This window comes from Entamoeba histolytica, genomic scaffold (genome assembly GCF_000208925.1).
Source record: "Entamoeba histolytica HM-1:IMSS scf_1104750517641 genomic scaffold, whole genome shotgun sequence".
NCBI lineage: Eukaryota > Evosea > Mastigamoebida > Endamoebidae > Entamoeba > Entamoeba histolytica.
This window is the reverse complement of record NW_001914888.1, coordinates 53285-69273: the sequence shown is the minus strand read 5'-3', so window position 1 is coordinate 69273 and position 15989 is coordinate 53285. Positions and strand designations below refer to the sequence as shown.

Here is a 15989-nt window from a genome sequence, read left to right as displayed (position 1 = left end):
TTCTTTTTCTTTAAAAAATATAAAAAAAGGGTTTTTGTTTATAAAAGAAAAAAGAAAGAAAATAAATGATTCATTGTTGATTATTTCTTTATCAATTCATTATATTTGAAATTATCACCTCTAATAATCCTTTTTGTGCTACTCTTTGAGACTTAATGAATTGAGGTGATTCAAGAGATGCACGTTCTCCATTAATCGTTTTACATAACAACCAATCAACAAATGAACGATCTCTTGGGAAATACTTCTCTGGTGGAAAATGTGGAAGAAAACCTTGAACAGCAGATTTACAACAAACACAAACTCGATATAAAGGAACACCTTTTATAACTACAGGAGAAACAATAATAAAGACATGATTAAATTGAGTAATAAATGAATTTAAGTCAATTTCATCATCTTTTTTATTATTAGTTTCTTTAAAGATAATTACACAAACATCATTACCAATATGACGTTTTTTAGCTAAATGTTGTTCATCATTTGCTTCATGTTGTAACATTGTAGACACATGAAACATAATATCAATTCCTTTGAAAGAAGAAACAATTGAATGTGTTCCTGTTGTATTATTCTGAACATCCAATCCACCTCTATATCCATTATAACCTTTAAGAACAATTGTTTTACCTATTAAATTAAAGAATTCTTGACAAAGAGGAGAGGTAGTAGTATTAGATAAAAATTGTTGTTCAAATTTCTGACCTTGAGTAGCAACAACTAATCCAAATTTATAAGCAGGACGTCTATTTCTTGATTCATATTCAATTAGTTTTGACCAAATCTCTTTTCCACACTCTTTCATTTTAACTTGTTCTTTTTTTAATCCATATACATTCATTATCTCACTGTCTATATCTCGTATATCTTTAACATATGTTTTCACTGTTCCAAACTGAGAAATAACAACTGCTTTTTTTAAACCACCAACCTCATCTCCTACAACAATAAGTATTGGACCAATTGAAGTTTTTACTGTATTATAAAATGCTCGTTTATTAACACTTGGAATAATTCCTTCTTCAATGGGTTTTTCAAAATAATTCTCATTAAAGATTGGAACATCTTCATTGAGTAAAGATCCAATATCATCTTTACTTAATTCAAAATGATATCCTCCTTTGCATTTCGAATCAATAATTCCTTTTGGATTACATTCATCAGTAAATGATTCAAATGGTTGAATGTTTTGTTTACACCAATCATCTCCATCATCTTCAATTTCACATTCTATTGGTAATATTTTATCAATCATTTGGTATTTTGTAATATAGAAAGAACAACATAATGTTCCATTTCCTCCTTTAATTGGTACTTCTTTAGTTACCAATTGATTATCAGGAATATCAAATAAATTAACAGTAACTGAACCTAATGTAGTATTAGTTCTAACCATTTTCCAATCTTTAATTTGAATATTAATATTATTAGCGTTTTTAAATGAAAATGAAAACGTACTATTCCAGAAAGGATCTCCTTTCTTTTTCCAAACTGTAGTTTCAAGAATTTGTTTTCCAACTGAAACTTGTGCATAAACTGGTATTTTTTCTTTTTCATTAATGAACCCTTTAGTTTTTTGGATATTAACATCAAGTCGGTTTTGATATCTACAAACATATAATGGAGTATCCATTTCTTCAATGGTTAAAATAACATTTCCTAATAACATTTTTTTTTGTGTTTGTACAAATGAAGTAGATGGAATTGCATATGTACAAAACATTAAATCACCAGCAGACTTCATACTATCCATTAATGGAACTCTCCATACAACTTTTTTATTTATTGGTATTCTTTCTACCATAATTTTAAATTTACCAAGAAAATCATCAGAACTAAACTTAAAAGCATTGTCCCAATCAAAACAATTAAATGTTAAAATACTTTCTGAAGCTACATTTTTTAATACAAATGAATTATTCCATGTTGGTGAAAGTGATTCTTTAATTGTTTCAGTTTTTTTTCTTTTCTTTATTAATTCTCCTTCTTTTAATGATGTATAAGTTAAAATAATATAAGGATCAGATAGTCCAGTTGGGTCTGCTTTTGGTAAATTTCTAGCTGAAAAGATATTGATAGCTATTGTTACAAGAGAGTCTTGCATTGATTTTATTTTTCTAAAATTGATTTTTTTGTTTTTTTATTTATCATTTTAGTGTTATTTCAATTCCAGAAAAAAAGTATAATTGACGTATTTTTTATTGAAGAGGAATTTTCTTGATTTAAGTATTACTATAATTTGTTTAAATTTAATCAAATTTGTTTTTGAATGAAGAATTAATTTATCAACTCTTTCTCAATTCTAATCGAAAGATTCATTCATTTATTTTTTGTTATTTATTTTACTTGTTGTTATTTATACATCGAAGGTAGCATGTCTGAAACACTACACACAAACAGTAATATAATTAAAACTTCAATTTTAATGGTAATTATCTGGTTATGACGGTGTATTTGAATTAGAAATGTATTAGGTAAAGTTGCAAAGGGTGGAGCAAGATATTATGGTAGAATATTACATGGTGTAATATAAGAATCTACTAAAGTGTGGGTATGACTAAAAGAAAATTAAACATAATAATATAATGGGAATGAAATGATTCCTTCTCCAATTCATAAAACAAGAAAAAATGAAAAAGAAAATGTTTAAAATTAAGACAGAAAATAAACAAAAGGTTAAAAAGAAGAAATAAGCAGAAGAAGGATGAGAAGACATTAAAAGGAAAAATAAAACAAAGAAGTGATTTTCTCAATTTGCAAGAAAAAACATAAATGATAAGTTAAACAAAAAGATTACTCTTTTTTAATAAGCGAAGGGATTAATCTCCTCTAAACTAGGAAGAATATATGAAAAATCTATTAATACTTAATTAACTATTTTTTAATTATTCATTGAGTTAATTATTATTTATTCAATCTTAGTAGATATTCTTGTTTTTCAAGGTACTATTTGTATTTATTTTTCTCTTTCATATCATGTGTTTATTTATTCTTTTAAAATTTTATTAATATTATCATTTCATATATAATTTCAATATGTATTATTATTTATGAAATTAGTCTATTGTTGGTATTTAGTATTTTATTTTTATGCTGAACAAAACATGATAAATAAATATAAATTATCAATATTATATCAAATTGATACAAATACACATTATAAATAAAAGAATATACCAAGAAATGAATTGGATAACGAAATATCATATATTTTAAATGAATAATATTAGAAATGAAACTAGAATAGAAAAATAGAATAAAAGAATATAATTAAATCTATTTTGGTTGTTAATTGATATTCATCATTTCTCATATTAATAAGCTTAATAATATTTTTAATTTTTTTAATATTATTAAATAATGAATATTATACTTATTAAATACAATAATAACTAAAGTCAAATATGCATGTTCATATTATTTTCAATTATTAAATTGATAATTTATCATACTTTTTAATGTGCTGTCTCATATGTTTATATTATTTTATATATTTTTATTCTGAATATCATTTATATTATTTGAAAATACTATATCAATAAATACAATGAAATAAGTATTTTATGAGTTGGTGGTGATAAAATGTTACAATAAATAAATTAAATGATGTTTTGTTACAGCATTATTAAGTAATAATAAAAACCAAAAAGAGAATTATTCTTTATTTATTTTGTTATTAACAATACTTAATATTTCTCAATACAGTATATATTTGTGAATTTAATATTTTAAAACATTTATAATTCATATACAACATAAATCATAAAACAAAATATTACTTGTTTTTAATTGCCATTTCACTTTTTGTTTTATGTTTATATTAAAATAAATAAAAAATATATTTTCATCATTTTTAATCTCATTCTCTATTAGTTTTTTATGTTTAAGTAGGATTGAAAAAATTGCTTAAATAGAATGGTTTTGTGTTAAATCAATTTACTCATTCTCAATGCTTCAAAATACTGACTATATTATCATTCATAATTAATACAATCATATTTTATTTCTTAATAATTATTTCATTTCATCTTTTGTATTTTATTCATTATTTATGGTTAATTTAATTCTTTTATCATATTATCTTACCTTTCATTTTATTTTTGTTTTTGTTTTTTTTTTGTTATTCATGCATTTATCAAGTAAATTAATTGGCAGGAAGTGGAATAATGAGAATGTTTGTGGTGATGAAGTGAAATAAAAATGTAAAGAGGAATGAAATAAATAAAATACTGACAAATTGATTACGTTTTTAATAAAAATAACAATCCATGAAGTGGGGGTTTAACTCATACATCTTTCGATATCCACACCTAATCATACACATCATACCAATTATTTTGTGCCTATTATTTAAACACTCCAATTTGATATTTTATTAGTTAATGTTTGATATAATCATTCAACTAATATGGTGCTATTATTAATTCATTTTAGGTGTATTTTCAATGAGAGAAATTGTTGTATATTTTATTTACAAAGTCCAAGTTTTAAATAGAAAATGAAATAGATTCAATAAAAGAATGTTAAGTATAAGAAATATTAATAAGATAATAACACCATTTATACTTTAATAAAACAGCATGTATTTGCTATTAAATATGTCAAATGATTTAGATTCTTTTTTTTCTAATATCATTTAAATATTCACCATATAGAATATCCCATAATTTATTTTTATAAAACAACAAATAAATACTTCCTTGTTTATTATAATATAATTATAATCACAAATCAATTGTCAATGGTTTTTAATAAGTTATGAAGTGTATTTCTTAATTCATTCACTGGTTGTTTAATTTTCATTACTTTCTTTTGTGTTTCTAATTTTCTTTCAACTTTCTTTTGAAGAGGTTGAGTATTTTTATTAATGACGACTCTTCTGAACAATGGTGGAATAGATTGTGCGTCAATCATATGTCTTTGAATAAGTAATTTGATACAACATTCAGTTTCTTGCCTGACTATCATTGTCTTTGATTTTAATAATTGAATCAACTCATTCACATAAAACTTAGTTATTGGTTCTGAAACAATATATGGAAATACTCTGACAATAATGACTTGTGACTCATTAGTTACATTATGGTACTTCATATAATGAAAAATTATTTCAATACCAATATTCTGTATCAGATGAATAGTCCTATTTAATGATTCTGAATCAATCAAACTAGTGTGTGAAAGTAGGAAAAAAACCAGGTTGATGTCATGGTATTGAATTGCATGTGAATAAACATAGTCAATAAATGTATTTCTTGTGCTATTTATTTCTTCTTTATTTATTACTTCAATATAAAATTGTTTTATAGTCTTATGAAATAATTCATTTTGTGTAAACAATGGAATGAAGTATTTGAATTGGTTGTAATTTGTCTGAAGAAGTAGAACAAATTGATTGTCCATTGTTTTGTATTTGTAAGTCATAAAAACAAAGAAATCAAAATGGAAATTGTTTGGAAGTAGTTTGATTATTGGTTCTATTTGTTTTGTTTCTTTTTTAAACCTTGTTTTAACTAAATTCAATGACAGAGACATTATTTCTCTTCTAATTGATTTACAAGACAACGAAAGTGAAATAATGTCATCGTTCTTCAGGTATTGAATAATATTGAATAAATCAGTGGTAGAAATTATATTCATTTGTTAGTATAATAAAAAGTCTTCTTTTGGTAATGAGAATTAAAGTTATATCATTTATAGTTTAATGAATAGTATTTTTTATGTAAAATAATTTTATTATAAAATAATTAATAAAACTTGTCATGTCACTTGTTTGATGAGTGTGACAATTCTTCTCTTTATTATACCGTCATTAGTACTCTATCATAGTAGTATTTTTCTTTGTTTTCATTGTATACACTTCTTTACAACTCTTTAGACTATTAAGTTTATAAAATAATCATGAACATACTTCATCTCTTTCTGTTATTATTCTCAGGGAGAAGCTCCTCTTGTTTTGTTTTTTTTTTTGTTTTATTGAAGGTCATAGTTTTCAAACAATCAAATGACTTGAGTTTTATTAATTGTTGTTATATTATTTATGATTAAAATTGAATTAACACATATGATAAATAAAGTGTTTTTGTTTCTAACTTCTTTTTATAATAATGATAAAGTACTGGATATTGAATATAAATAGTAACTATATTGTTCTCTTGGATTATAAAAGAATAAAACCATATAATAATACACTAATTAGAATATATTTACTAAAACAAGACTGACAACTTAATCATAGATTAGTATATTAAACCTCTTTGTTTGGTTCTTTCTTGAAAATAACAGATAGTTGTTATCTTTCGTTTAGTCAATTACCATTGCATATTCATCATTAAATATTCAATAGATTATCTAGTTATTATCAACTTATAATCCAATAACATTATAAGAAAAATACATTATATAAGTCAAATAAAATTATATTGTTCAGTATTAATCAATGAAAAGAAATGATGTAACTAAACAATACATACGAAATGAGACACTTCCATTGAATTTCATCAAACTACAATTGATTTCATTTATCTAGACTCTTTTTTATATAATTTGATACGAAATTATTCTGTTCAAAAGAATAAATCAACTGATAACTTCAATAAATCTGCTTATTTATGTTAGAATTGGTGTGTATTAACTCATTATTCTTGTTCAATTGACTATCCCATATATTAATGTTTTCTGTCATAACATATTCATGTTATGATGGTTGCAGTTCTTAAAACATTAATAACTATTGCTCAAATCCATATAATGACTTCGTCATAAATAAGCTTAACATTGTTGTATGTCATCTAATATGACTTACTATGCTTTATCATGAATAATGTTCATATTTGAATCTAAACAATAATTAACTCTCTTATTTTTTATTATTGATAAAAATCATCTAATATCATCACCAATACACAATAAACTAATTGTTGTCATAATTTAGATGTTAGTTGACTAGAGCCATTCAAAATAAGTCAACTAATAAACCAATACCATCCACACCCAAAAATAATATAAATTATTGTCCATTCTTTAATTGTTCAAGTACAACAACATAGTCTAGTTGTTAGCTATTTTGTTCATACAACCACTTCTATTCCTCATCAAACAAAAAATACTATTCAAGAAATAGCATCTGTAATAAATAAAACAAATGGTACAACCTTTAGTCCAAAAACGAAAAATGTCTTTTGACAGTACAAAACATCACCTTTTCATTTTCTTCAAGTCTTGTTTATGTTAATAACACACTTTTTATATCCTGTCTGTCTCTTCCTCATCATAACCAATTTAGTTGTCTCTCAGCATGAAGAGACAACAGCATTAAAAGAAACTTATAAGGAGAAACAGAAATGAGGAAAAACAGAACAACAAAAAATCCATTTGGGTTTATGGAGTATCGACCAGCATCTCCAATCTCAGTAAGCTCAGTTGAACTCACTGTTGAGCAAATGAACCAAATTGCATCAGAGTGGGGAGAGTACTATCCTAGTGAACTAGATGAGTTTGAAGAAATGAATAATAGAAAAAGATCAAATCAGCAGCGGTTAACAATGAACTATCCTGGATTTATTAGTGCACTAGAATTGAAAAAACAAGAAGATGCTATGAATTCAGAGTATTGTTCTCATAGAAGTTATGAAGAATGACCCAAGTAATTTCTTTCCAAAGCAATTGACAGGTTAGGAAATGATGAAAATCAGATAAAACTCAATTCATTATTTTATGCTATGTATCTCATTTTAGAAGAGAAAATTAAAAACAAGAAAAGTCAAGAACAAAAAATAATAAAAAAGAATTATAAAAAAAATAAAAAGAACTGAAAAAGAATTTTAGAAATTATATTTTATATTATCATAATGAAGGCATTTTTGTTTTTACTAATGGTTCTTTTTGCTGCCAATGCATACGAAGTTGATGCTGCAGATGTTGAGTTATTCACTGTTTGTTTTTGTTACTTATATAATCAAGCACATTCCTTTTAATATCAAAATGATATACTGTGAAAAGTCAAAGTATTATTTATGTTGTTTATTTCGTGAATCATAACAAACAACACAATTACATAAAAGAAGGAATTTTGAAAGTCAAAAGGAAAAATATTTATTGGTTTGTAGAGTGACTCACAAGAAGAGTATGCTTTAAATGATGTTGCATATGAAAACAACGATGAAGAAAATGATGATGAGTATGAGATTGAAGACAATGAAGAAGAAGAAAATGTAGAGGATGACATAGAGGAAGAAGAAGAAAATGAAGAAGAAAATGAAGACATTGAAGACATGAATGAATTTGATAATGATGACTATGAAGAATATCAACTTGGTGATAATGAAGAAGATATGTTCCTTGATGATGACCTTGATGCTGAACTTGATGAAGATCTTGAGGCTCTTGAAGGAGAAGAAGATGATGATGATGAGGAAGAAGAAGAAAATGAAGAAGAGATTGAAGATGTTGATGAAACTGAAGATATAGAATATTCTTTGACTGATGATTATTTAACATATTATGCAAGCCGTTATTATGTTGACCCATTCGCCCAATTCTTTGATGGGTTCTCAGGTACTCTCCCAGGTATGCCATATGCATTCTAATTTCAGCGTTTGTTTAATGCATAAATTAGAACAACTGAAATCAGTTAATATTTATTTCTTTTACTAAGATTTTTATTATAAAATTAAATTAAAAATAAATTAAAAAGTAGTTATTCTAATTTAGTAAATCGTTGTTAATATCCTTCTTTTTTAAAGGAGTGTTGACAAGAAACAATAACATTTTACATAATATTAATAATCTTTTTGAAGTCTTTTATTTTTCTTTCCTATTTTTCTTCTTGCAACATTAGGATTCTTTCTTCCATTCTCAATGACTACAGATTTCTCTGCAAGAGTAGCAACTCCAAACCCATCAGTAATTTTACTATGTTTTTTTGCTGTTCTTTTTGCTGCTTTAATACGTTCATTGTAAACATCTTCAGTCAATATAATTCCTTTATCTTTACCTCCTTTAGGAACAGTAACATTATAAATTCTACCACGTTTACTAAGTGTTTTATTTGCATTAAAGTTTTCTTTAATTGATCCATTTGCTAATACATAATAGGAAATACGTCTTAAATCATGATATCCACATTTTGGACAAAACATTTTTGTCATATCAAAAATTTGTTCTTGACAAATAAGGCATTTTAACATCCATTTCATTATTTTTCTTATCATTTTTCCTTCAACAGACATCACTCGAATTCCCATTTGCATCATTACATTTTGCATTGTATAATCAGAAGTCATACAAACAACACGTAATGGTTTAATTGCGTTTTTTTCAAATGTTGTTTTCTTTGTTAATTGATGATAGTTTGTTGGTGTGATCCATTCTCCAAACCCATCATCTTTCTTTTTATTTTCTTTTTTCTTGCCTTTACTTACACTAATGAACCCATCTTCATCAACTTCAACCTCTTTTTCTTTTTTAATTGGTGCTTTAGTAACAATAAATTCTGTTCTTTGACTATCTTCATTTGGTTCAATTCGAACTTTACCAATATCTTTATCCTCCTCTTCTTTTATTTCTTCTTTATTGTCTTCTTCTTTTATTAATGTTTCTTCTGTGTCTTCTTCTTCATTTTCTTCTTCTTCTATTTCTTCTTCTTCAAATATTTCATTATAATCATTATAATCATTATATCCTTTATCTTCTTCATTTTCTTTATCTGTTTCTGCAAATACATCAACTTTTTCTTTATGCTCTTCTTCTTCTGGATCATAATCATATTGAGTAACAATTTTAGGTCTTGTTTTTGCATTTAACATTTCCCCTAATTTTGGAAATCTTGGGTCTTCCGTTCCTTTAACTTCCTCACTTTTTACAGGAACAGTCCATGTTAATGATTTATGCTCTTCATCATTCTTCTGTGTTTCTTTTTCTTCTTTCTTACTAGACTTAGTTTGTTTCATTTCATGAATTTTTTTTAATCGTTCTTGTTCATTCATCACTTTTCTTGAGTCTCCAGGATGTTTTGCAAGTTCAAGAAATGGTAATTTTTCTCTAACATAGCGTACAGCAAGAGCAATAACCTTAATGTCTTGTAATGATAAATTTCTATAATCTCCAGTTTCTTTTGAGAATCTAACAGTGTAGTCAATGTCTTCTTGTTTAGGTTCAGATAATTCTAAGTCATATGGTAGGGTTTCTAGTCTGTGTCGTGATACTTCATCCTTTACTTCTTTAATTACATCTTCAACTGTAACAATATGATGTGCAAATCGATTTAGTTTTGCTCCAGTATCACGAAGAAAAATATTTGTATCAACAATTAAATAATCGTGAAGTAAATCCTCCATCTGTTTTCTTTCATATTTTTTTTTTTTTTTTTTTAGGGTTTTAAATTTGTTTTTATTTTCGTTATTTATTACAAAAATTTAATAATATGTTTTTTGTTCTTAAAAATTATAATTAATAAAATATCTATTATTACTTTGAGTATTGTCTATATTTAAATTTGAACTATTGATGTATTTTTACTTAAACTGAGAATTTAAAGTTATACGAAATGGTGTTTATTTAAATTCTTTAGTAAACCAATGAAAATATAAGATCTTCCGAAAAAACACAATAAAAAAGATAGAAAAAAATAGCAACGAATTTATTAATAGAAGTACAAGAATTACTTCTTCAAAGTTTCAATGAACTTAAAAAGAAATATTCTAATAAAAAATAAAATAAGTATAATAAAATATAATAAATAATCAAAAAATCAAAAGAAAAGTAAAATACGAAAGTTAAAAATAAAAAAACCCCTTTTAAAAAAAAAGTGATCTTAGTTAAGTGAAAAGCAAGTGAAGAAAATAGGATGGGAAAGGTGTTTTTAGAAAGACAAACATGTGTTATGAATGAAAAGGTAGGTAAAAATGAAGTTTATGTTGTTGTAAAACAAACAAATTTTATGTTATGTTTAACGAGTGTTGAACCAATAGAAAATGCAGAGGTGACATGTGAATTATTATATGATATTCCAGAATTAAAACCTGTTCCTTATGTATCACAAAAACCAATTTCATATAAAGTTCAACAAGTTTCTAATGAAGCTATTAACATTGAATGTAAATTAAATGTTTTATCAAGTAAACATGAAGATATGTTATTTAAAATTCGAGCAAATGTTTATAATAATGGAGTTGTTGTTGGAGAAGTAATTTCATATCCAATTCGTTGTACCTCAAAAATTGATGGAACAAAGAAGTCTCGTCAAATAATTAATAAATCTTTAGTACATCAACAAATTGAAGCAACAAAACCTAAAAAGAATGACCTTCCAATTCCAAATTCTGCAACACAAAGAAAGGTTTTTGAATTAGCATTATTATCTTCAAATACAATTCTTCTTGAACGTCTTAGTAGTTTAACTCGAAGAGAAGAAACAAAAATTACTACAATTGAAGCAGGAATTCAAGCTATTTGTGAGAAAATGGCAGGTATAGAATATAGTACTTTACAAGTTCATTTAATGAATGTTCTTGGAGGATTGGACATAGAACAAAGTAATACATTATTTGAAATATGTTCAGTTATTCAATCAATGTTTCCTCAACAATACACATTCCAACCAATTATTACTCAAAATAGTCAACAATTACCACAAGAATACACTCCATTTGGAGAATTTAATGGGAATTATTCAGGACAACCAAATGTTTTTGGAACACTCTAAAGTTATTTTAATATGTCTCTACCAATTTGTTTTTAAATCATGGTATGTTCTTTTATTTTAATTGATGTTTAAAATCAACTTATTTTTATTGTTTTAAATATGATAACATTTATTCACTTGAAATAAAATTTGTTAAAGTACTATAATAATAATTTTAAATTATAATTTGGCTGTCTTTTTGTAATGAACAACATGTCCTACATACATATAAATATGTTACCAATCAATCCACATTCTTTAACTAGAAGTATCATAACATTTAAATTATATTCTATATTATCATTTCATTTAACTTATTATTTGTTGATGACTCTTTTCAATATATTACATTAATAATATAAATTAATTAGTTTATAAGAGAAGTAATACTCATCTTTTGTGTTGACTAATTGAATATATTTTTTTATTAGTTTCATGAATTAAATTTCATAATGTTGAAATACTTTATTTTATTTATATTATTGTTTAAATGATTGAAACACTCTTTCATAGTTTTATTCTTTATTTATTATCATTATTCTCTGAATAATAAATTTAGACTTGTAGTATAGAGGATGTTTTGTAATAACTAGATTCATAACTATCATTAATGTAGTAGATGATTAAATAGATAATGATTAAATTTATTTTCATTTCATGGAGTGATTGAATGTAATAACTCTTTTTGAAAACCATCACAATAATATTTAGAATTGTATTTTTTGAATTTTCTTATAGATAATTTCTCTTTTTGCATTTTATATACAATTTTTAGTTGATAATAAAAAAACTAGAATATCATATGAGAGTTGTCAATTGTAATATCTTTTCAGTAATTTTTTAATGGTAAAATGAATAAAAGATATTTGTTTTGGTAATATTTTTTGATAAACTATGTTGACTTAAATATTCTACACAATAAAAAATATTGTTAACTAACCAGTTTATTTCATTTGTACTATATATTAATGAAAATAGTCTTTCAATTTCTAGATTAATGTCAGTACTTAGCGTAGAATGTATCTCCAATATCTTCAATAATATAATCTTCAAATAGAGAATATTAAAATAAACATAATCCCAATTGAAAAAAATATTAAAAGTTTAACGTAATACTTATTTAATACACAAGTAAAGAACAAAATAACATAATACACTCATTTAATATAAAAGAATTGATTGATAAAACTAAAAAAAGTTTTATTTCTATCATTTATTGAATAATATAATGCAACAAATCAATTAGGCAGTGTTTGCTATTGTCTTATAAACAAAGTAAATGCATTTTTAATTGACAAGATTTTCTATTATAAATATTAATTAAAAACAATGAAATGTTCAAATAATTTTCAATGAACTAAAGCAAAATATCATTGTATAAATATTGTTTCAATAAATATACAATTAAATAGAACTTTCAGAAATGAGAAAATAAATGTTATGAATGTATAAATAATGGTGAAGTACCACTAATTAGTTCAATATAATAATGGGGTGATTGTTATTAGTTTTTTATTTAAAAATAAAATAATATAATAAACAGGAATGTATTACCACTGTACGAATATAACTATTAATAAAATGACTATTATTTTATAGACTATTATATTTTATTCAATATTATGTTTTTATTATTAATAGTGTAATAATTCAATTTCAGTTTTTAAAATACCCATTTTTTCAAGAAAATAAAAATAAGTTAATTAAGTATTAATAGATTTTTCATATATTCTTCCTAGTTTAGAGGAGATTAATCCCTGAGCTGTTTTAAAAAAAAGTAATCTTTTTGTTTAACCTATCATTTATGTTTTTTCTTGCAAAATGAGGAAAGCACTTCTTTGTTTTATTTTTCCTTTTAATGTCTTCTCATCCTTCTTCTGCTTATTTCTTCTTTTTAACCTTTTGTTTATTTTCTGTCTTAATTTTAAACATTTTCTTTTTCCTTTTTTCTTTATTTTATGAATGAGAGAAGAGAGTATTTCATTCCCACTATATTATTATGTTTAATTTTCTTTTAGTCTTACCCACACTTTAGTAGATTCTTATATTACACCATGTAATATTCTATCATAATATCTTGCTACACCCTTTGCAGTATTCCCTAATACATTCCTAATTCAAATACACTGTCATAATCAGATAATTACCATTAAAATTGAAGTTTGAATTATATTAATGTTTGTGTGTAGTGTTTCAGACATGTTACCTTCGATATTTCAATTTTGTACAAGACAAATAAATAACATCAGAATTTCAAAAAAATAATAAACCTATACAAACTATAATACTCTTTTCTGATATATCTTTATCATTCTGATATATAAAAATAAATAATTATCTACTTAACTTTTAAGAGAATGTGCCGTTCACTAAAATAAAATAAATGATGTTAAATATAAAATGTTATAACACAATATAATATAAAAATTAATCAACCAAAGTAAATTCTTCCTCCTTCAGGTTTTTATTTTTTGATTTATATTAAAGTTAGAAAGTAAACAAGTATAAAAGAAATGAAATTATGTCAAAGAGTTATGTTTTTCACTATTTATAAAATTGGCAGAGTTGAATTTATTCTACAAAAGAAAAAAAAATAATTATAAAAATAATTTTTGAATTTTTAAGTATAAATTAAATTAATTAATTCATAGTTTAAAAAGAATATAAATAATAAAATAAACTTCTTATTTAATTATGAAAGCGTAATTAAAAAATTCAAAGAAAAATCATTATTTGAGGAATAACTATTTAAAATCTAAAAATCATTAGAATTTTAGTTTATTTTTAGTTACAGTTATTTATTTAACCTAGATGATAACTATCTTTTCATTAAAGATATGGCAAAAAGAATAGATAAAGTTACAACAACTCCAAAGGAAATATCCCCCGCTGAAACTAAAATGAATTCGACAAATACAAGAAGAATGTATATATTAGCTGGGTGTTACTACTTGATAACAAAAGGATGGTCATTTCTTATTTCAAAAGAACAAAGAAGAGCGGAAAAGTTACACCACTTCTTCCCTATTCAAAAGATATGGAACGAAAATAAGGTAATAATATTGGATAAAGAGTTTGAGTATGAAGTAGTTCAAGAAGGGAAAGAAGCCAAATTAAAATTTGATAAAGAAGGAATTCCAATAAAGAAAGAAGTAACTGAGAAAAGTGGAAAACAAAATAAGAAGAAATTAGTTTACAATGAACTTGTTGTTATGAACATCATTAATGAATGTTATCTTAAATACAATGAACTTGGGAATGATAATAGTTTGGCACACACAAAAGTATCAAAAAATACAATTAGTAGTCAACAATATACAAAACTTCCATTAGTAAAGAAAGATGGGAAATGTATTGGTATATTTAATAAAATAGAAGTATTAAATACAACAGGAATTCAAGTATATGACTTTTTGTGTCAATATCTCAAAAAAGAAAAAAGTTCTGAAAAAGAAAAATACTCTCAAACAAAAAAAGAAAAAGACTCTCAAACAAAGTATGAAAGTGTTTTTATTGGGGACAAAGATTGTTTAAATGAAACATCATATGGAAACATTCTTTTGCTTTCAAAAGAAAAGTTCTTGGATCAAGCTATTGATGAAAGTAAATTCAAATGTCTTGATAACCAAGTTAGTTCATCATCTCAACAATTAAATGAAGATGTTGAAATTCAACAACCACAATCTCCTACTAACATTAGTAGCTCAATGGAAGATAACCTATTATATAACGATATAGGTTCTCCTTTATTTGAGTATCAAAGTACAGTGGCTAATTGTAGTTTGTTATCAGTTAAAATAAGTGTAGCACTTCCTGCTAATTTTAGGGAAATGCTTTCTCAGTTTGAATGTTTAAGTAAAAATGGAGTTATTACACAAAATAATGAATCTGAGTCATGCGTTGATATGAATAGATATGAAAATAATGAAGAATACTTACAAATCGATCATCAATCCGACATGGGATTTAAAGAATATGGATTTGTTCAAGACGTGTGCCACTAATTTTGAATCTATTCATATTTTTTAGGTAATTTTTTGGTTCATTTTATGAAGAATTTCAAAAAACATTAAATTTATTTTAATTTTGTGTGAAAAAGTCAATTAATAGAATATCCACAATTCGATTTACTTCAAATTGAGAGGTGAGTATTTGAATTGATTCAATAAAGAGTATTAGTGGTGTAGAGTTTAATGCAAACAAATGGTTAGAATGTTCATCATAGGATATATCACAAGAAATGAGATGAAAAGAAAGACAAGAAAGAAAATTGTGGGATAAATTACAAAAAAAGAAAAAACAAGAA

The 15989-nt window shown here is 24.5% G+C and overlaps 6 protein-coding genes across 6 annotated transcripts, besides 2 other annotated features; 3 read left to right on the top strand and 3 right to left on the bottom strand.

Moving 5' to 3' along the window:
- Nucleotides 1–91: 91 nt before the first annotated feature.
- On the bottom strand, nt 92–2104 carry EHI_087740 (uncharacterized protein; the record flags this gene model as incomplete). The annotated part of the gene is made up of 1 exon (XM_650848.2): nt 92–2104. One exon carries the CDS (start codon nt 2102–2104, stop codon nt 92–94), a length of 2013 nt encoding a protein of 670 aa, XP_655940.2.
- Nucleotides 2105–2363: 259 nt separating this feature from the next.
- Nucleotides 2364–2884: a repeat region.
- A 1847-nt stretch (nt 2885–4731) lies between these two features.
- On the bottom strand, nt 4732–5094 carry EHI_087730 (uncharacterized protein; the record flags this gene model as incomplete). Its single annotated transcript, XM_648189.2, has 1 exon — nt 4732–5094. The coding sequence occupies one exon, from the start codon at nt 5092–5094 to the stop codon at nt 4732–4734; it is 363 nt and encodes a 120-aa protein (XP_653281.2).
- A 2776-nt stretch (nt 5095–7870) lies between these two features.
- Nucleotides 7871–8664, top strand: EHI_087720 (uncharacterized protein). The gene is made up of 2 exons (XM_648188.2): nt 7871–7934; nt 8109–8664. The coding sequence occupies exons 1-2, from the start codon at nt 7875–7877 to the stop codon at nt 8586–8588; spliced, it is 540 nt and encodes a 179-aa protein (XP_653280.2). The 5' UTR covers nt 7871–7874; the 3' UTR covers nt 8589–8664.
- Nucleotides 8665–8780: 116 nt separating this feature from the next.
- On the bottom strand, nt 8781–10337 carry EHI_087710 (uncharacterized protein; the record flags this gene model as incomplete). Its single annotated transcript, XM_648187.2, has 1 exon — nt 8781–10337. The coding sequence occupies one exon, from the start codon at nt 10335–10337 to the stop codon at nt 8781–8783; it is 1557 nt and encodes a 518-aa protein (XP_653279.2).
- A 509-nt stretch (nt 10338–10846) lies between these two features.
- EHI_087700 (uncharacterized protein) lies at nt 10847–11704 on the top strand (the record flags this gene model as incomplete). The annotated part of the gene is made up of 1 exon (XM_648186.1): nt 10847–11704. The coding sequence occupies one exon, from the start codon at nt 10847–10849 to the stop codon at nt 11702–11704; it is 858 nt and encodes a 285-aa protein (XP_653278.1).
- Nucleotides 11705–13371: 1667 nt separating this feature from the next.
- Nucleotides 13372–13895: a repeat region.
- Nucleotides 13896–14520: 625 nt separating this feature from the next.
- On the top strand, nt 14521–15687 carry EHI_087690 (uncharacterized protein; the record flags this gene model as incomplete). Its single annotated transcript, XM_648185.1, has 1 exon — nt 14521–15687. One exon carries the CDS (start codon nt 14521–14523, stop codon nt 15685–15687), a length of 1167 nt encoding a protein of 388 aa, XP_653277.1.
- Between the last annotated feature and the right edge of the window lie 302 nt (nt 15688–15989).

Bases quoted from the DNA above. Each gene is read 5' to 3' on its own strand.
- EHI_087720 (XM_648188.2), top strand. From the start codon at position 7,875: ATGGTTCTTTTTGCTGCCAATGCATACGAAGTTGATGCTGCAGATGTT. The intron at 7,935-8,108 runs GTTTGTTTTTGT...ATTGGTTTGTAG, and splicing joins CAGATGTTGAGTTATTCACT to AGTGACTCACAAGAAGAGTA.